This window comes from Uloborus diversus, chromosome 7, assembly GCF_026930045.1.
Source record: "Uloborus diversus isolate 005 chromosome 7, Udiv.v.3.1, whole genome shotgun sequence".
Taxonomy (NCBI): domain Eukaryota; kingdom Metazoa; phylum Arthropoda; class Arachnida; order Araneae; family Uloboridae; genus Uloborus; species Uloborus diversus.
This window is the reverse complement of record NC_072737.1, coordinates 3,321,041-3,343,158: the sequence shown is the minus strand read 5'-3', so window position 1 is coordinate 3,343,158 and position 22,118 is coordinate 3,321,041. Positions and strand designations below refer to the sequence as shown.

Sequence of the window (22,118 nt, the reverse complement as noted above, 5' to 3'; positions counted from 1 at the left end):
TGTCTCTCTCTCTCTCTCTTCCCCTTGTCACATTTTCATGAACCCGTCTCCCCCTCAAGGTCACTTGTGGATGACTCATATCATAATGGTGATTTGCTAAACAATTGTTCCTTTTTAACACAATCACTTAATATAGTACAACTACTTGTGTATTTTTAAATATTTAAATAACAATTGACAAACTGACTTTTGCGGCTGAGAGTGAGGTGGAGGGAAAAGTTATATAATAATCATAAAAATTGAAAAAAAAAAAAAAAAATAGCCAAGCACCATTTAAGCATGGTTTACTTTATTTATGAAATGTCTTCGTCATCTAAAATATTTTAACCTTAAACTTTTATAACTTCTATGGTCGATTTGTAAATCACATCTTTATGAAAAAATAAATATGCGAAATTACTACATTAAAATCACCCTTATACCTTCACCCTTGTGACAAAGTTGTCAACCGAAGTACTTCAAGCTACTGTCATACAGGAAGAGTATGTCTTGAACTAAGAAAGAAGGAGTTTTGAAGGAGTTCAAACCAAAATGAAGGAGTTTGAAGGGCCCTTCAAAAAAATTTCCTAAATGAAGGAGCATGGGAGGAGTTTTGAAGGAGCGTACGAACCCTGTGTTATGCAAACTATGAAGCTGGCAGAAGTGCAGGATAATTCACTTTATTTTAATTGTAAAGCATATTTCTTTGTAAATGATTAGTTGTATAATTACTATTTTAATACTCATTGCAGATAGAACTCATTCTGAAGTGCTAATATATATATATATATATCCTGAATATTAGTTTCAAAATTTGTGAAATGACCTATATAACGCCAAAACCAGTATAACGCAAAAGCTCTGGTCCCAAGGTGTGTGTTATAACGGTCTTCTACTGTATCTGCAATTTCTCCCCCCTCCAACCTTTTTTATTTTTTGCATTTCTGTCATCTTTTGTCCTTTTGCTTTACCACACATGCTAGCTTGATTGGTTTACGTTTCAAATAAAGCATGAAAAAAATATATATATATCCAACATTTCACTACTGTAGTGGGAAATTCAAAATGTATTTCTTCAAATATCTCAAAAACTCATTTCTGCAGTTAGCGCAATTTTGAAAATGGAGCAAACAATTCACTAAAATGAAAAAATTATCATATAAGCTTTGTGCTACGATATGATTAAAGTGAAAAAACCAACGTAGATAAAGCACAAATTTTGAAGAAAAATTTTTCTTCAAAATTTGTGCTTTATTTACGTTGGTTTTTTCACTTTAGACAATTCACTTGTTTGGTGGAGTGCGAGCAAACAAAAGGGAAGAGAAGAAAATGGCATTGATCTGTTTCATGCTTTATTATTTTTTGAATGTGACTATAATTACTACAAAATCTGAAGTTTTCTTTTAAGTAAAGCAAAAAAAAAATTTCCTTCCTGTTTTTTTTTTAAATTTAATCTGCATAATTTCTCTAAATAGTAGGGGAAACAGTTAAAATACTCTTCCTTTCAATCGTATTCTAATTCTTTCTTTGGTGCTGGGTCATTCTCTAGAATGTGTTACTTTTGAGCAGAAATACTTTTCAATATCAATTTTTTTTTCCATTCTTACATGAAACTGCATCATACCAGAAGTAATCATAAACAATGGCCAGATTAAATTCCAATTATTTTACTCATAAATTAAAAAAAATATCTTGTTCAAGGAAATAAAAGTATTAAATAAATTTAAAAACAGATTTCAGTGTTTGGAAATAGAGGTATATTTACTACCTTACGTTAATTGTGCAAACAATGAACTATTTTAATGATTAGTGTGAATCTAATATACCACTACTGCAACTTTATTGAAAAAACATTGAGAAATGGTGTCATTCAAAGGTTTTGTAATTAAAGTTGTGAGATACTTACTTTCCAAGCAATGTACTTTTATTTAATAACTACATTATTTTTTGTACATTGAGCTCAATTTAAAAAAAAAAAATTATCACTTACATTTATTGCTGTTTTTAAATAGCTAAAGATTTATAATTGCATTTTGAAACGAGGGTTATCGAGTCGCTAACGTAAAGAACTTTACCCGCATCATCAAATACACAACTAAAATGAATATACTTTGTTGGAACTAATGGTATTTGTTTAAGCTGGACAGACAGTATTCATAGAATTTAAAATATCATCTTTACCTATGTGTGGTGCAATACCCAAGCTGATCATCTTGAGCATTATTTCTTTGGCGTAATTTCCGGCGAGAATTTTCTTCAGCTCCATCCAGAGTCTCTCTCCCGAAATGCCTGAAAAGGTAGGGAAAATTACACTTAAAAAACGGACTCAATTCAACTGGCTTTGGTTTTGAATTTTAAGTGTTCGATTAAAAGAGAAACATGTGCAGGCATTTAAGCCGTAACTGTTAAAGCAACCTTCTATGTGAAATAGTTCAATATTCAAAGATAAAAACACTTATTTTCAATCTAATTTATTACTTCTCTACAATGTTCGTTTCCATCGCTACGTGAGATCTTCGTCATTCTTTAATCAAATTTCATGCTTTTCGAATAATTTTAAATCATATCATGCTGGTTAATGACAAAACATAGAAGCATGATCTTATTATTATTATTATTATTACAGTCGACGCTCGATATAACGACCATCTCCGTCCCAGAGAAAAAGGTCTTTATAACGAGCGGTCGTTATAAGAGGTATAAATTTAAAAAATGTACACCGTCATCATGCATGCCCAAGTAAATGCCCAAATGTTTTTTATCATAGGAATTTTTAGAAAAGTAGTGTGCAAAATATTATGACAGAATATTAAAAGTTTTAAAGTAGAAAATATAGGGAGGAAAATGTTACACACTTTCAGATCTGCTACTACTACTACTACCACAACAATTTCTGAAGATAAAACCAGAAACAGAGGTCTGCCTTTTTAGCAGACGTGATTTTTGTAAAAACTTATTTTCTGTTTCAGATATAAGTGATAAATTGTGTTTCTCTTGCTTTCCAAAGAAACATTTAAAAGTCCCTCGAGAACCCCAAGTCGTTAAAAAACCGCTAGATTCAAACACCAAACTACCAACACATCTGTCAACTCCCTTTTCTTAGGAATCTGGAATTTCCTCGATTTTTCCTCCCATTATTTTTCTGTGCTAGCTGTGGTGAATGGTAATCATTAGAATCTAATAGCATTCTCTTTAGTTCATTTCAAAGTTTTAGATATTTTATTTAAACAGAAAAATCTGTACATTATGTTCATAGTATATAAAAGGAAAATGAAATACACATTTGTCTAAAAGGACCTTTTCCTAGCTCATGTAAGAAGAGGTTTCAAAAATTAGATGATTTGAATTATTGGTTAATTTGAACTGAAGTTCAAACCTGAAAGTAAAAAAAAAGTTTTTTTTTTTTTCTTTTTGAAAAGAAACCATAACAACCAATTTTGATGGTTTAAACCAAGTTTTTTTTTTCCTTTTGGTTTAAACAGGGTTTATTTGGTTTAAACACAATATGTAAGAAGAACAATTTTATTTTTGGAAAGTCATGATTTTATGACTTAATTGTTAATGAACATTACATATTCATATTATTACCTAACTTTTCATAATTAATTTAATAAATTAAGGCTGAAATCTTGTAATTTCATTTCCTCATACACAGAGTTTCCTACAGGGAAAATATTTTGAAAATCTATAACTACTAAAATAAAACACCACGTAAATGGGTCTTGGCATAAATAATCAATGAAATAATTTACTGTGATAGTTCAGGCATTACTAATCATAAACAATTAAAAATAAAATGTTGTCAATTGATTTCTTTATACTCATTGACTTCTATGATTAATAAATATTATAAAATTAAAATCATGTATTCTTAAGCACGGAAAGCATTTTGCAGTATCTACAAATGAATCACACTGATGTACATTACACAACTTTAAAATCAAAAGATCAACACATACAGTCGGACCTCCATATATCGAATTTCCACATATGGAAATTTTCTATATATAGAAATCCGAGCACATTTTCATGTTCATTACATAGAAAATTTGTTTCTATATATCGAAATTTTTCTTGAGACATTCGTAGATTTTTTTTCCAATTTAGACTTTTAGGGGAAAAAATTATGTTCACTCAAGGTCTGAAACTCACAAGGAATCTGGGGTTGAGGGGTGGGAAGATAGGTCGTTGTTCCGCTCTGGAGTTCTTAAATTCCGTCAAGCTCATTTCAAATCTTAGTTGTAACCAGTAACACTGTAAAATCAGTTTCAAGTTATCCCTTTTGTCTGTTGATTATCATTTTTAGTCTTTTTAGCTTCGGTAAAAATCATTCAGGTTAAGTAGATTGGTTTTTTACTTTTTTCTCGATTACATTGTCAAAATGGAAATCCCTAATGTTGCGGATCAAGTTGAATTGCCGAAGAATGAAAATGTATGACGACGCAAAAGTGTAATTTCTGTTAATTTTTTAATTCTTAACTTTCGTTTAATCTGAAGCTCGTATAAATTAGAAATTGGATTTCATACACGAAAATGAGCTTTAATTTTAATGTTTCAGGAGATTTTTGTGATAAAAAAACAGATTGTTTCCATATATCGAATTTTTTTCCGGCAATTTGCTACTTCGATATATGGAGGTCCGACTTTATTTTGTTTAAATATTTAAAAAAAAAGAAAAATCATATAATAATTTACCTAATGTATCAATGAGAAGTCTTATAAAAAATAGAAAAAATAAGTTTTAAGAAAATCATCATGTTTTCTATTGTAGATATTATTTCTCCTGGTTCAATGCATTTAGGAATATACTTTTTTATCCAAAAAATAAATAAATAAATACATAAATCATTTATGTTAAAAAAATTATTGATTAATTAAAAAATTCTTCCACTACTCATACAGAACTTCTTTTATTATATTGGGATCAAAAAAGTTCTTTGAAAGGTGAAAATTCAGCGTAAACCTTTATTATAAGAGCACACAAATCTACATAGATGTGCTGTCTGATTTCAAAATTTTATGCATCTTTTTTTGAGCAATCACGATGCTCAATTCACATACACACACAAATACATATGACACCTACACATGCACACACACACAAACACATACATACACTCATACAAACAACTACCCACACATTCATGCCTGCGCACAGACACAAACACATATGCCTACACACACATACACATACCCCCCCCCCCCACACACACATTCATACACACACCTACTCACACACTTATGCCAGCACACAGACACAAACACACATGCCTACATACACATACCCCCCCCCCACACACAAACACACATACCCCCCACACACAAACACACACGCCTACACACACACACTCGTGATTGCGAAAAACATCATTTGAATTCAAGATGTCAAAATTCAAATTAATTTATTTATTATTATTTTTTTTTCTTTTGCTCTGATTGCATCATCTATCATGGATGCCAACATATGTCGAGGTATTACAGCCATTTTACAACAACTCTAAGTGCTCATGGACTTCTTTAGTAATGTTTTTCTCCTGTCATTTACATATTCTAGAGTTAGTATTTATGTGCACTATTCATCGTTTCAATGATGCATAATCTGTCTCAGTAAATCTTAAGTAATCAAGCAAATAAGGTAGTAAATGAGGTTTTGGTTGAAATATGCTCTGCGCACTATTTTGAAATGCCAAAGACTGAAAAATAATAGCAATTAAATAAATAAGAATTTAGAATTGCAAGGTTTATCACTGTCTAGTATCAAAATTTAATTACAGCTGAAAATGTTTTAACACCAAAACTGAGGGGACCTAAATATTTCTTCATGTTAAAAGATTAGCATTCATTTGCACAGTACACTGAACTGATGTATCATTTTGTTCTAACTGTTTTTTCAAGTTAAGTGTTTTTGAGTTAATGTATTTCACTGTATATTTATATTTTAATGGTTTTCTATCAGGGTTGGCAAGTTTCTGCCAAGGCGGTTAAAACCGCTGGTAGAAACCGGTTAAAACCGCCACGGCAGAAACCACTTTCTGCCAAATTTGCGGCAGAAACCGGCAAAAACTCATAAAATGACAATTATTAACATAATAGAAAATGCATGGAAAAAATAATTAATTGTTAACCTAAGCAAATTTTAATTACAATATAATCACAATTCAAAATCAAACGTTACATTGTTTGGACCCTGCAGTTGCCTTTAAGAAAAGGTGGTTTAAAAATCTAAATAGTTTCTCAATTTAATACGCACAAACGAGAAGCTTTAGCATATTCTTGCAACAGAAGAGCTAGCAGGCAATGCATCAAGGAACAAGCAATATTCGTGAAACTTCCATCTATTGTATAATTTTTAAAACTGATCCACCATCTAGTAACTGGGAAACTGGTAAAAATTCGACTGGAAAAATAAGTTTCCAGAAATAGGGCCTATTTGTTTTGCAAAGCTGTGACATTAGGTACAAAATCTACGTTAATATTGGCAAGTAAAATTCTGGCACTTTCTTTTTGAAGCACGTGACATAATTTCAATCACAAACAATTTAGAAGAAGCATATAAGTGAGCAAATTGCAATCAGTAATGCCTGTTCAATTCTGTATGTCACTCCTCTTTCCTAAGCACCCCAGTATGATTTTTTATCCTTTTGTTAAATTAATACAAATACTACGAGCCACTGCAATTGAAAAGTTCCCTTTCTGAACTAAATCAAAGGCACTAGCATAGTTTTTTATTTTTTAAAATGATGAAATGAAGTTAACTTTTTTAGTTTACCTTAAACAAATATCATTGAGTAATTGCTTGAGTTATTAAGACACTTTTTAGTTTTTGCCAGTTTCTGCCGGTTTTTACCGGTTATAACCAGTTTCTGCCACTGGCATGCCAAAAACCAGTTTCTGCCGGCAGAAAGCCAACCCTGTTTTCTAGAAGTCATATCAGAGCTGCATTTTCCCTAGGAATGGAGCTTCTAAATTTTCCCTTGCACCAGGATTCCTTTTTTTTTTCAAGAAATCCCTTCATCTTTTGTTTTTTTACTCATTTAAATAGACCTGAAAACTTAAATTTTTGGTCTCACTTTTCAAAATTTAGTACTCATGTTGTTTATTACTCGTCATCACTTCATCCAGCGTTTTTTTCTTTTTTCTTTTTTGTGTATGAAAACATGAAAGCAATCTTAAGCCTCCATGTAGAAAGGTACATGAAAGGTTTGGCATAGCAGACCTGTTGCTGCACGCGTGTTTTTACAAAATGAGAAAAAATAAAATTAAAAAATGTATAAATCTTAAACTCATTGATTCTTCTAAAAGAAACTTGAAAGCATGCTCATGTAACTTAAAAAACGAAATCTTTTTACATGCAACACACCAACATTCTGGTTCTGACATCCAAAGACTGCATTTCTGTCCTTATTATGGACTAGGGTTGGTACGTTTTTGCCAAAGGAAAAAACAACCATGGAAAAAGCTGGTAAAAATATGTTTGAAAATACTCTGGCAAAAATAGAAAAGCTTCTTTTACCGGGATCGGATGTAGCTTGTTTCATTTTTAGAGAATTTAACCCAAAACCCATACTTTTATGTTTTTAAACTTAAAATATTCATGCATCATTGCAGTGGCGTAGCTAGACCCGACTTTTTTGGGGGGGGGGGGGGTTACTTCTTTTATATATATATATATATATATATGTATATATATGTATATATATGTATATATATATGTATATATATATGTATATATATGTATATATATATATATATATATATATATATATATATATATATATATATATATATATATATATATATATATATATATATATATATATATATATATATAATCGCTTGGAATTTTTTTCCTTTTCTTCTTTTTTTTTCTTTCTCTTCTCTCTTCTTTTTCTCTTTTTTTTGAGACTAACTTTTCGGGGGGGGGGGGGGGGGGGGGGGGGGGGGGGTTTGTCCCCAAACCCCCCCCCCCTTAGCTACGCCCCTGCATCATTGAAACAGCAATCTAGTTTTCTACAGCTTTATTAAAATACTTTTAAACAAATACCATGAATGTGAAGAGCAAATAATAATAACTCACTGACTTTGGTTTGAACTATTAAGTTAATTAACTATAACAGATAGTTATTTTTTAACAGATGAGCAACACCAATTTGGCTATGGCATCAGAATAATTGAAATATGAAGCGAAAAAACTATGATTGTTATTATGAAATGTAAAAACGAAAAAAAGAAAACTCATATTAAACTAACTTCATTGACGAAAAATTGCGCATGAAATAGTTAGATCTCATTCAGACTCAAGTGTATCAGAAACAGAACTTTCTTTTTTCCCCCCTTTCTTGCGTTGATTGACATTGAGCTACAAAAGCAAATTTTGGAATCTTATCTACGTCCACCCTTTTTACTTCCTTTTACAAAAAAGGAAGTATTGTATTCCCAAAAAAATTTCACTCAAAAATCAACCTTAAATTTCCATTTTGCTCACCCCCGAATGAATGTTGAGTTTTTTTTTTCCGACTCGATCATACGTGGATAAGTGCCTAAGAACGTACAGACACCCGAAATATCCATTTTGACGATCCCCGAGTTAATTACAACGAATATTCTCGTGACGTCCATATGTATGTATGTGTTTGTGTATGTATCTCGCATAACTCAAAAAGTCTGTCCTAGAAAATTGAAATTTGGCATGTAGACTCCTAGTGGGGTCTAGTGGTGCACCTCCCCTTTTGGTTGCATTCGGGTGTTTCTAAAGTTGCATTTTGCATCTTTTTGGGGGGAAATCATTGTTAATTTCGATGTAAGCTCAAGTGGCGTTATAATTTGTTGGACACTTGGCGATATATGGCCAGTCCTTTGGACGCCAAGATTTGTCGCCAACTTGGCAGATTTTTTTCTTTTTTTTTTACATTCGATTTCAAATTTGCCATTAAATTGGAGTAAAAGTTCATGTGATGCACACATCAGCTAGTTTTTTTATTTATTTATTTATTTATTTATTTTTTTGTGGCACATGAAAATTTCATTCAAATTGGGACATAATTGACAAAATTATCTTGGGTGACTAACACTTGGGGCTATATCGCCAGTCTTTTAATCGCCAAATTGGCGACAAATTTGGCGATTTTTTTTTTTAATTTTTAAAGTTTTTTTTTTTTTAATCTGATTTCAATTTGGCCACTGTAGGTGTTATTTAGAGTAAACTATTGAATTACATCAAAATTGCCATTAATGGGGAAATGACATTAAATTGGAGTAAAAGAAAGTCATGTGATGCACACATCAGCTCGTTTGGGTTTGTTTCGCGTCACTACAAAAGACCGACTAACTTCCACACGATAAGTAACGCTGGCATGAAAAAAGGAATTTCAAAGAAGCACCCACTTTTCAAGCCCTCTGCATTCCTCCTTATGGCTTCGAGAGTTTTCGGTTCGTGGTCCTCTGGCTTTTGAGCTATCCTCCCGTAGAACCTGGAATGGATTTATGGATAGAGTTAAACATTGCAAATAGATGTTATTTTTATGTGATTCATTCATTGTAATTTGAGTTTAGTCATCATTCTATTCATTTTCATTTAATACTAGAGATGTACCGAGTAGCACTTTGGCCCAGTACCGAGTACTCGGCCTTTTATTACTCGGCCGAGTACCGAGTTACCGAGTACTCGGCCGAGTTCCAAGTACCAATTATGTTTTAAGAAGAACCACAGACACACATGTGATGAATTTTGAACTTATTGGAATAGGAGTATAAACCTCCTTGTCCATATAATAGTTTTTAAAACTAAATTCCTGCTGAAATTTAATTACGCATTATATATACAATTTCGTTTGTGTCAAAAATTTTACAAAAAAATATTTTTTTTAATTAAAAATAAATAAATAAAAGGTATGATTAATCAAGTTGGAATTAAAACAAAGTACAGTAAAATCCCTCTAATGTGGACACTAACGGGACAATTTTTTTTTGTCCACAATAGAGAGGTGTCCGCAGGACAGGGGTTTAATAATGCTATTTGCATTGGAACTGGGGAATTAAAACCTGTCCACATAAGAGGGGTGTCCGTTAGGAGGGGTTTCACTGTATACCAATCAATTACAGTTCTAGTCCGCCAAACATAAATAATTTTTAAAAGCAGATAAAACAAATGTGCAGGAACACTGCAGACACGTGTTTCTGCCCCCCCCCCCCCCCCCCGGTTACAAGGAACGTCTTTTTCAGTGCATAACATGTGAGCTAAAGAATGTAAAGACATTCAACAAAAAAATACGACTTTTGTCGGATGCCTTTAAATCTACGAGCCCCCATTTTGTGCATTGAAAAAGGAATTCCTTGTAATGCCAAAACACGTGTCTGCAGAGTTCCTGCACTGTGCTTTTAAGGTTGTTTTATTTTTTAAGCAAAGGTATTTTTACATTTTTTATAACTAATTTTTGTTTCGAGCAAACATCCATTTTTAATATAAAAATTCTATATTTTCTATACTTACCTTTTTTGCATAATTTTTAATAAGTTTTATTAACTTTGAGGACATTAAAATAAAGATTTATTCCATTGAAGCATTACAAACTTCATTATTCTCAAAATTTAAATTTGACTTATAAATTTTAATTGTAAATGATTGCAGAATTTAATGCTTGCTCTTTTTTTATAAATTTTAGTATCTGTCTTGGACAATATTCAATTTTTTGCAACTACTCGGTATTGGCCGAGTATCTGATCAGAATTTGGCCGAGTACCGAGTACTCGGCTAATTGGCCGAGTACCGAGTACTCGTTACGTCTCTATTTAATACAACGCCGCTTTTTGAAGCTTTGCCAGGTATTTTAGAATTGCTGTCTATGTCCACGGCAAGAAATTGACAAGATCGCACGGCTGGCTTCATTTCAGGTGCCGAATTTGGCGAAATATCACTTTAAGTTTGGTAACTTTAAAAAACCTAACTACAGGATTGGAAAATCAAAAGCCCATTTCTGGAACAGTTTCAGAGCATATTAAATTGACTTTTGGAGAACTTGTGGTTTTGGAGCAGTTCCAAACCACATTTTTATGGGTTTACATATGCTGCTAGACATTTCTTGCAAATGGTGTAAACTGGTATACACATAGTCACTTTAGTAACTTTTCATGATTTAAAAATATGGGGCAGGGTTTGAAAATTTTCCCAGAAGAGAAAAGTAAATATACATCGCACCCTTACAAGTGTATTGGAATCTTTTGGAATTTAAAAGTTACTAAAAAATATTTTATTGTTATTAGAATGAAGTCATACCTTACAAAGGGATTTTTGATTCTTTAGATGAATTTACAAAACAAAATTTATAATATAGCGACAATTAATATCAAATTTAAAAAATAAAATATTTACTTAAAAAAATAATAAAACAAGCCATTTTGAATTAGCTTAAGTTAAAATAACTACTACTAATACTAAAACTGAAAGTCTCTCTGTCTGGATATCGAGATCTTTCTCTGTCTGGATCTCTACGCCTTGTCCGTTCGGCTGATTTTCATCAAATTTGGCACAGACTCAGTTTATAGCATGGGGGGGGGGGAGCACCTCGAAGATGTTTTGCGATGTTTCGAAAATTCGATTTTGTTCTTTTTCTATTCCAATTTTAAGAACATTTAACCAAGCAAATTATCACAACGTGGAAGAGAAAATTACGAAATCATCATAACGTGGAACCATAACAAGGGCTATCAAATGAACATCATCCATTATTTGTAAATATACAGGCGAACCAAATGACCTTTTCATTTTCTATACTATGGGCAAAGCCACTAGTCTTAAATAATTTAAAAGATTAACAAAATGCAAAAGGATTGAAACCTCAAGCACAACCCTAACTTTTGACGAAACATGCTTTTGAAGTCGCCATGTTTCCGAAACACGGATTTATATGTGTGGTGGAAATTAAGAAAACTCAGATGAAATATTTGAAGAAAATCTTTTTAATCTTTTAAGTCCATCAAAATTGTGTACACCAAAAATATTATTTCGAGAAGTAATTTCCAACAAAACACTTGCTTACTTCATTAAAAACTAAATTCTAATTCATTATTATGCAGTTCATTCCTATATTTGTTCTACAACTAGAAGGTCTCAAAGCAATGTTAAATGAAATTCAAAAACATAATAATACACCAATTGTTTTTTAAAAAACATAAAATAAGACGATTTAAAGAAGCATGGACTGAAATAACTTTCAAGAGACGCAATTGAAATATTTTTAGGATCAACAGGATTGAAACTTTGGGCAAGGCATGGAATTAGCGGCAAAGCACGTTCTCAATGTTGGCATGCTTCCAAAACATAGGTTTTAGTTAAACAAAGGAAACCTTAAGAAAATGGCATTTAATATTAGATATCTTCAAAAATATATTAAGATTATAGATTCATCTAAAATCGCAAACAAGATTTGACAAAATTTTAGGACAAATAAAGAAGCTCAAAAAAGTGGAAAATCACTGATTCGAGGAAGAATCTCATGCATGTATGTAGGGGAATGTGGGGTAAAGTGGAATAGTAGGGCAAAATGAAATGGTGAAGTATGCACTGTTCTTTGCGATCTGGTAATATTTTAACTGTATAGAAATGTTCAAATCTTTCGTAGAATTAGCCAAGTGCACGTGGGGGCAAAGTGGATGGGACAAAGCGAATTAGTTCATTTCGTTTACTTATTCAATCATTTATGAAATCACTCATGTATTCATTTATCAATTAATTCATTTACATTTCTTTACTTAATTATTCATTTATTCGTTAATTTTCACTTATTTCATCATTATTTTCACAAATTAATGAACTTATTTATATGTTTACTTGTTTATTGTTTCAAGATCTATTCATTTATTCATAATGGGGTCGTTTCCAATATTTTAAAAGTGTTTTTTTCTGAAAGAACATGCTTAAAAACATTGGATCTAACCATTGTTTAAATAATTTGTTTAAGTTTTGTATTTTTAAAAAATTACTTGAATCGATGATCTTTCATTGTTTACGCTTCTGTCGTGTGACACCACAAATGATGGAACGCCATTCACGTTGCCATTCGCAGAACAAAATATTTAATTCGCATTTTTACTGACGTGTATTGGCAACGATAGGCTTGATAGCAAGAGTAGAGTACAATTTTAACCGACTTCTTGGTTATCATAACGTGGAAACGTAGTAGAAAGATGCGCTACAGTGCATCATTTGTGACATCATCTAGACGACGCCTTGTTTGAAAAATCGGACATTTTAGAAAATTAATTAAAAAATAACTGTTGGGAAAATGAAAGACTTTTCTGGGTTCATATTTTTTTTTTTGCTTATTCTATCAATTTCAGTGACAAAAAGTACTACTTTTGACTGAAGGAAACAACCGCATTGCTTTTTTTTACGGATTCAGTCAATTAAAAATACTTTGAGTAATCAAATAAAAAATACTTAATTGGAAAAAACATTTCATTTTTCACTTTGCCCCATGAAAAACAGAAGCGAAAATTTTCTGCTCTTTCCTTTCGAAGATACAAATTGACTGCCAAAAATAAGAAATAATATTTCAATGCAAGTTTAACTATAAAATACTGTTCAAAAACAAATTCCCAATACATTCATTTTGAGAAAATTACGTTATTTTAACCCTTTCACTTTGCCCCCACATTCCCCTACTATATATATATATATATATATATATATATATATATATATATATATATATATATATATATATATATATATATATATATATATATATATAGCAAGAGCAAACAAATTCTCAGCACTCACCTAAAATACCTGAGTATCCTCAAGTAGTCCTCCCTAATTCTGCACTCTGGATCCCCCACGAACCTGACCCTTCGCTTCTCCAGGTCTTCTTTGCCGTTGAAATAGTCGTACAAAGTGCCGTCTAGTCCTGTGGGAAGAAAAGACGCCGCTCGAGGTCAGGAAAATAGTATTCAACATTCATTTTATACACAGAAAATAACAGTAGATTCATCTGAGACCGTGTGATGAAAAGGGTGTATGCGTCAAAATGAAAAAAATTGGCGATAACCAGTACAAATGGTAGGAGATCCTCTCCTCTGTTTTGAGGGTAGAGTAGCCTCTGTAGGTGTGGCAGTACCGTAGGATTTAGAAAAATTTTTAAAGTTTACGCAGGATTTCAACTTTAAAAGTGTTTTACTCAAGAAAAAAACCTTTACTTTCATTGTTTTGTTCCTTACTGTGTCTACTTTACAACCCTTAAAAATGTATGAGGGTTTTCAAAAAATTCCATTCCAAATGTCTCCTCTTTTTCAGAGATGAAGAAATGAAATTTTTTTTGTAGCTCATAACAAAAAACATCTTGTTTTACAAAATTTATCACAAATCACTCTTACTGACATCGAGCCCCAAGCAGGGTTGGCAAAAATCTGGGTTTTTTTTAAAAAGCCCATGGACCCAGGGTTTTTTGGGTTTTTTTAAATAAAACTCAAAAAAACCAACTAAAGCTGGGTTTTTTTTAAAAAAGATGTGTTTTTTGACTTTTGTTAGGGAAAATGTGGGGTACTTGTAGCATATTATAGCGTCCCTACTAGCAAAATTTCTTGATAGATCTTGATATTATACTGACGGCGTCAATACTGACAGTTTCATACTGCATAAAGCTTGCATAAAGATTAAAAAGCAATATTACAATAACAACACGTATGCAACATTGCATTCATCTTAAAATATCAATATTGATATTACCTTACAAATGTTGACGCCGTCAAGATGTATTGATTTCATGCTGTCGCTGTCAAGGTAATTAGTACACAATAGAACAGGTGGACCTTTGTCGATACTTGCGCATGCGCACAGTTTTTTCTACCCAGCGTCTCTCGCATCGCTAGCACATCTTTCTCCTTCGACCTACGATTCAGTCGGTTCAGAGGAGCTGCGTAGCGTTCTTTAGGCTTCGTTAAGTTGGATGCTTAGTTATTAGTGTGGATTAGTATTGTTTTAGGAATAACTTATAAATGACTGATAACTGCACTTGTTTATTAATATAGTACTAAACAAGTCATATCGCAGACGATGTGCGATCAATGTTAGAAATGGCCGAAAATAACTTTTTCGTCCCTAGATTTTGAAACAAAGGACATGAAGCCCAGAATTTCGTATTATCACTTCAATCTCACGAGTAAGATTAATTTTATTCGATGGTTATTTATGTTATTCTTTAAGATAAATTCATGTGTTTTGTCCATGGGATATTTTCAATGCTGACATCCATTTGGAAATGTACTTTATTGTATTTATTTACTAATTTATTATTTTGCTTTTTTTACTCCAAAATGTGTTATAAAAACTTCCGCAATTATTTTTAACCAGGCATATTATGTCTTTATAATACAATTAGAAGCATGAATTTAAAAAATAAATCAAGTATTAAGCTAAACGAAGAAACTTTCATTTTTTAAATTAAATTGGGAGTACTATTAATACCTTTATATGAATTTCCGATCAGATGTCAGCTTAGGCTAAAAAACTTTCTTGAAGAATAACAGAAATAATTAAAGAATAAAATTTAATTCTCGAGTTTAAAGTGAAAATACAACAAATAAATAAATAGATAAAACACCTTGCAAACGTGCTGATTTCATACTGTCATGTCAATGTATCCTGACATTTTCCTGTCATATCAATACATATGCAATATTACAAAAGCAAGATCATCTTGCCTAGACCTTGATTTTATGCTGTCATGACAAAATCTTGATATTATTCTGTCATATCAATACGTATGCAATATTACAAAAGCAGCCTTCCTTGATATTTTCCTGATATTATGCTGCATACACCTTGTCAGTCAATATTGTGGCAGCCTTCTGACAGCATAAATGGAGTAACATAACAACATTGAGGCAGCATTAATGCAAGATGATTTTTCTTGCATGTCAACCTTTATGCAATACTGAGGCAAGATATTTCATGCTTACTGGGGTAAGTATGTGTACAAAGCAAAAAAACTGTCTTGGGGTAAAAACAGCTGGAAAATTCAGCTTTTTCTGAAGAAAAGTACAAAAGACGACGAAACACAAGAATGGTGAAGTTTCAGATTTTTTAGTTTCCATGATTATCAACAGTTAAAGCAAAGATACTTCTCGAGTGATAAAATCTTTTGTTCGTTTTTAATTACTACATTTTTTTTTACTTTATTGTACTTTATTTTGCTATGCAAAACTACTGTAGAACTTCAAATAGTTTAAATCCTTTTTTACTGAATTCCAACTTAATCAAGACATTTCTTTGAATTTTATGTTGCCTGTTTTTCTATTTCTGTATACAGAGTAAGAAATATTAAACTTTTTCTTAAGATAATGAAAATGCTGCACATCCTATTCTGTTTTCTGTCCGACCGTTTATAAAACCTGTTAATTTCTAAAAAATATACCATGTTTGTTCGAGATTTGAGACGTGTTGGTTTGCAGAAAATAATTCACATGAAAGCCTTTTAGCTAGAGTAGTTTCCTCTGTACAATCTACAAATATCGATAAAATCACACGTGACAGGACTTAGTCGAGATAATTTGAGTTATAAAGAAAAAAGTTAAATATATTTATTTAAAATCTTTAAAGTATTTTTTTAACACCGTTAAGAGTTAAGAAATACTATCAATGTTCAAAATTCATTTTTTTATGTCCATTGTCTGTGGTGAAGAACAAATAAAAAAGTTTAAATCGTGAAAGTATTTAAATTAATTAATTTTTTAAAAAACTTCTCAGAAAATTTTAAAAAACCCGAAAGTGGGCTAAATAATGGTTTTTTTTTAATGGGTTTTTTCGAAAAAACCCATTGGGTCCAATCTGGCCAACCCTGGCCACAGGCAGTCATTTGAATTTTCAAATCTTGAACTCAAATATTAATGAGTAATTACACAGTAATTCATTTTAAACTTTAACTGCTTGAAAAGCATAGTGATGTATCGCAACAGCGCGATATAAAGTTGGCAATGCATCATAATGTAAAAATCCTTACTTCGCCAGAGCCGAGTGCCTGGCACGAAGTCAAAAATCATCTAAATCTTTTGAAAACAATGAAAGGTGCACATATAGAAGTGCAATAATGTTGTGAATAAAACTGTCTGAGATAAAGAACAAGATAAAAAAAAAAGAATTGACTAAATGTGAAAGACTTTTTTTTTTAAAGCAATTTTCTCTGCCAGTGCAAGAAAGGTTTGACAGGTTTTTGACAGCTAGCAGTTTTATTCTGTTTGAAACACAGCTTTTACTGTCATTTCTAAAACGCCTTTTTGACATAAGTGCTTATTATATTAGTTTATAGAAAAAAATAAATTAGAAAAAAAATATCATCATCAAAAATATTTACGTCATTTGTAATTAATCATTGAGTGCTGATCAACTTGGTTTTACTTTTACTTAAAAGTAATAATAATAATATAAATCCTGCCAGGTTTCTCCTGCCCGCCTGGAGGTTTTTTAGACTGATAAAAAAACTGATAAAAATTTAGACTTGTAAATAATTGTTTAAGTTATTTAAAAAAATCAAACAGAACAACCTTGAAAACAGGAATTAATGATTTGAATATAGGTTACTATTTTAACAGCATAACAAATTATTTTAAGGGAAAATTTAAAATTTTAGCTCAATTAAACCAATTGTAACTTTTGATTAACTTGATTGATATGAAGAGTTTAATTATATTAACAGTTAATTATAGTTAAATAGTTTTCAGCATGAAGAAATTTTTTCATTTTTAAAAAATCTGATTAAAGACTATTCGACAATAATGTCAGTATTTCAGTTTGTGATAGTTTTTGAGTTTTCCACTAGCTTTTGGTGCGCCATGTCAAAAAAAGGTTTTTGACATCAAAAACTGAACCCTGAAAAGGGCCCGGAGCTATGCATGCAACAGCAAAGCAAAGGGATAATACACATGAATGGAATCAGGACCTGAAATACAGAAAACTCTAAAAATAAGGTTCAGATTGGATACGGCTTTTGTAAATTTATTTAATTTTTGATTTATTAAAGTCTGCAATGTACATAATTCTTTGAATTATTTCATTAATGAATTTTTTACAAGTAGTTGAAACAAACTTGGATGCAATTTAATTGCACTTTTTGAGGGGGCGGGGGCTAAATCAAGAACGTGCATGTCTACTACTACAGAATATAAAATAAAAGAAGTGCTGAAAATGATGGTGAATTTAAAATTAGTGATGCTTCAGTAGTAAAATCACATTACGAAAATAGGCGAGCGGCTGTTACAGTAGCGGATGAAATCGGATTCCAAAACTCGGACTTGTTTTAGAGATCGTTCAATTTACATGCAATATTACTAAATCACTCAAAATTTCTAGCGCTCTTTTAGCTATTGTTATTTTCTTACTTCCCAAGACATTTTCCCATGACTTTAAATAAATTTCCATGAACTTTAATGAAAATATTAATTTTCCATGACTTTTCCAGGCCTGAAATTTGTTTATTTTTCTTCCATGACTTTCCAGGATTTCCATGACCAGCACGAACTCTTTTTATGATGGATTTGGAATGTTGGCTTGCTCTACGTCGACAGAGAACGTATTTTATACTGTTTGAATAATTATGCATTAAAAGTCTTCTTTTAAAAAAAAGTAGTAAGAATTTGATTTATTTATTGAAGTGCAGAAATACATTTATTTACTGAGTTTCTTGACATGAAAAAGGAGAAACAAGAATGATCCATATTTGGGACCCATACTGATCATAACTCCAAAAATAAATATCGAAAATATCAGATACCATAATATTTTTCAAAACGAATAAGCAGTGGATAAATATCATGATATATATACAGGCGTCCCTCGTATAACACGGTACTTGTACAACACGGTTTTGATATTACACGGTACGAAACTTGAATTTAATACTTCATGGTTTTGATATAACACGAATATTATGTTTAAAAAAAAAGATGGAATTTGAAGTTTGTTTGACACATTCTGTTAATGTTTGATAATAATTCTAATAGGTTTTTACTTTGTTTTTATGAAACTTGGTTTCGATACAACACGGTACACGTTCCTTGATTTACCTTATTTCCAAGTCATGTATAACACGGTTTTGATATAACACGGTACACGTTCCTTGATTTACCTTATTTCCAAGTCATGTATAACACGGTTTCGATACAACACGGTACACATTCCTTGATTTACCTTATTTCCAAGTCATGTATAACACGGTTTTGATATAACACGGTACACATTCCTTGATTTACCTTATTTCCAAGTCATGTATAACACGGTTTCGATACAACATGGTACACATTCCTTGATTTACCTTATTTCCAAGTCATGTATAACACGGTTTCAATACAACACGGTACACATTCCTTGATTTACCTTATTTCCAAGTCATGTATAACACGGTTTCGATATAACACGGTACACGTTCCTTGATTTACCTTATTTCCAAGTCATGTATAACATGGTTTCGATACAACATGGTACAGGTTCCTTGATTTACCTTATTTCCAAGTCACATATAACACGGTCTCGATACAACACTATACATGTTGACATGATTTTTAAAACAGTCTTGTACAACACAGTTTGGATACTGCACGGAACGCATTAACCGTGTTATACGTGTTGAAGATAAGTTTGAAGTTGTTGTGTGGCAACACCAAAGTTTCATATATCTGAGAAGTCGTTTGGCATCATTTCTGTCGTCATGATTTCGTAGAGTATCTGTCCTGTTTGTGTGTGTCTGTATCTTGTATTTTTCACTCATCTTGTATCAGTAAAATTTTGTTAAATCTTTACTAATAATAAAGCTCAAAGTCTCTCTGTCAGGATGTCTGGATGTCTAGATCTCTGTGACGCGCATAGCGCCTAGACCGTTTGGCCGATTTTCATGAAATTCGGCACAGAATTAGTTTGTAGCATGGCAATAGAGTGTGCACCTCGAAGCGATGTTTCGAAAATTCGATTTTGTTTTTTCTCTATTCCAATTTTAAGAACATTTTACCGAGCAAAATTATCACAATGTGATAATTTTGTTAATATTATCACTAACAAATATTATCACAATAATGATAATATTTGTTAATATTATCATTATTTAATAAACTAAGTTTCATTAAAACAAAGTAAAAACCTATTAGAATTATTATCAAACATGAACAGAATGTATCAAACAAACATCAAATTCCATCTTTTCTTAAACATAACATTTGTGTTATATCAAAACCATGAAGTAATAAATTCAAGTTTCATACCGTGTAATATCGAAACCATGTTGTACAAGTAGCGCGTCATATGAGGGACATCTTTATATATATCATGATATTTATCATTATTATTATATACAATGTGGACGATTAAATTACGAAGTTATCATAATGTGGAACCATAACATGGGCAAGCCAGTTGGCGAGAAATGTACCATACATGATTTGTAAATATACCAGGCGAACCAAAAGACCTTTTAAGTTTCTACTACGGGCAAAGCCGTGCGGGTACCACTAGTGTAAGAATACGAGGGACGCCTGTATTGGCAAACACTAAAAATCAAATACTGTATTTTCCAGCGTATTATCCGCGGACGGCCTATAATCCCCAGGTCCTAAAATCAGCCTGAAGAAAAAAAGCTTCGTATAATCTGCGGATAATACGATGTTAAAAGATAAAGTTTGAATTTAACATACCATTTGAGCAACTAAACTAAAAACGTGAAAAAGTAATTACTTTGAAGGCATAATCAAAATTAATTTGAAATATAATGTAAAATATAATGATTTCTCCTTGAAATCTTGATTACAGTACGCTAATTACTTGAAAAACAAAGAGTCAAGACAAAGGAGCAAACGGTCTAATCTTGTGCAAATGGCTACCTATTTCACTGTAATCTTGCTTATTTTACATGACCTGAATCGCCAAGAGGAACATTCAAGCAACGTAAAATAACCAACATACAGGCAGGCAGCGAGGAAGAACATGCATGCTTCATAAAATAAACAACATTTGAGTCGTATAATCCGCGGATTATACGCAGGAAAATACCATGGACTAATAATAAGAGTTGACCGAGCTTTCCCAGACTTGCTGATGAAAAAATGGGTTCATGGATACATCATGTGACTGGTGGAAGGCTTGACGAAACCTTTGGCGGAATGGTTGCTAGATGGCAACATTATCTACAGTTTGGCACTCGACATGTATTTTAAGACGTAATGTATTTTCATTATAATTTTTTTTCCAGGTGCAGAGATTGAACTGTTTTTCTTTTAGTTATGCATTACTTTGGCATTAGTTTTTGATCACAGTTTTCAGCAACTTTTATTTCATTCGGAACTGCTACGTCAGCGTTGGCGTGAACGTAATGGCGTAAGCGTTTTGCGTTAACGCGTAAATGTACTCATCGGTATCTTAAATTGAAATTTTAAGTAAAAATCTTACCGTTTGCGGATTCTTTTTTAAGCGCTTGCATCTTTAATTGCGTAGAGAGTTATTGAAATTGACTAAAGAAAATGCACAATACGATCTAGACGAAAAACTCACTATATCAACAAAATATTTGCAACTTAGAATAGCAAATTCGCAAATCGAACTCCATAAAAGATCATTCATCCTTGTTCCATCAATTCAATTTATTTTATTTCTCGCTGATCGTCTGCTACGATCAACGCACGCTGTTGCTAGGATATCCACCAGTCACATGGTTTGGTTTATGAGCAGCAAAAGGGTTGCCATAGCTCGGTCTACTCTTATTATTAGTCTATGGAAAATACGGTATTCTATCAAATATCCTTCCGAGAGCGGGAAAGTTACCGAGGAACATGGCGTTGATGGTGAGGTCCCTCCTCCCAGCATCCAGCTCCCAGTCGGTAGTGAATTCCACTTCTGCATGACGACCATCGGTCTTCACGTCCACCCTCAAGGTCGTGACCTCAAAGTTCTGGAGGTCGTTGATGCGCACGGTCACAGTGCCATGAGCCTCCCCCTTCTTGTGGAGCATGCGCACACCTGCAATCGAGAAATCAGAATCCAAAAATAATAATAATACCGTCAGATCACAATCTAATGCCTAATTTAAATTTCAGATCATAATCTACAAATTCCTCTCCAGGAAATGGTAATGTTTTAATTTGAAAAGCGTGCAGAAGAATGTGAGGCA

At 32.1% G+C, this 22,118-nt stretch overlaps 1 protein-coding gene across 1 annotated transcript in view; it reads right to left on the bottom strand.

The window, feature by feature from the left end:
• LOC129225642 (CCA tRNA nucleotidyltransferase 1, mitochondrial-like) overlaps nucleotides 1–22,118 on the bottom strand; it is a 62,116-nt gene that overhangs the window by 12,965 nt on the left and 27,033 nt on the right. Inside the window, exons 3-6 of the mRNA XM_054860109.1 lie at nucleotides 21,773–21,967; nucleotides 13,757–13,883; nucleotides 9,364–9,449; nucleotides 2,161–2,268 (exon numbers count right to left, since the gene is read on the bottom strand). Of these exons, the coding sequence (XP_054716084.1) occupies nucleotides 2,161–2,268; nucleotides 9,364–9,449; nucleotides 13,757–13,883; nucleotides 21,773–21,967 (516 nt within the window). The remainder of the gene's footprint in view (nucleotides 1–2,160; nucleotides 2,269–9,363; nucleotides 9,450–13,756; nucleotides 13,884–21,772; nucleotides 21,968–22,118) is intronic.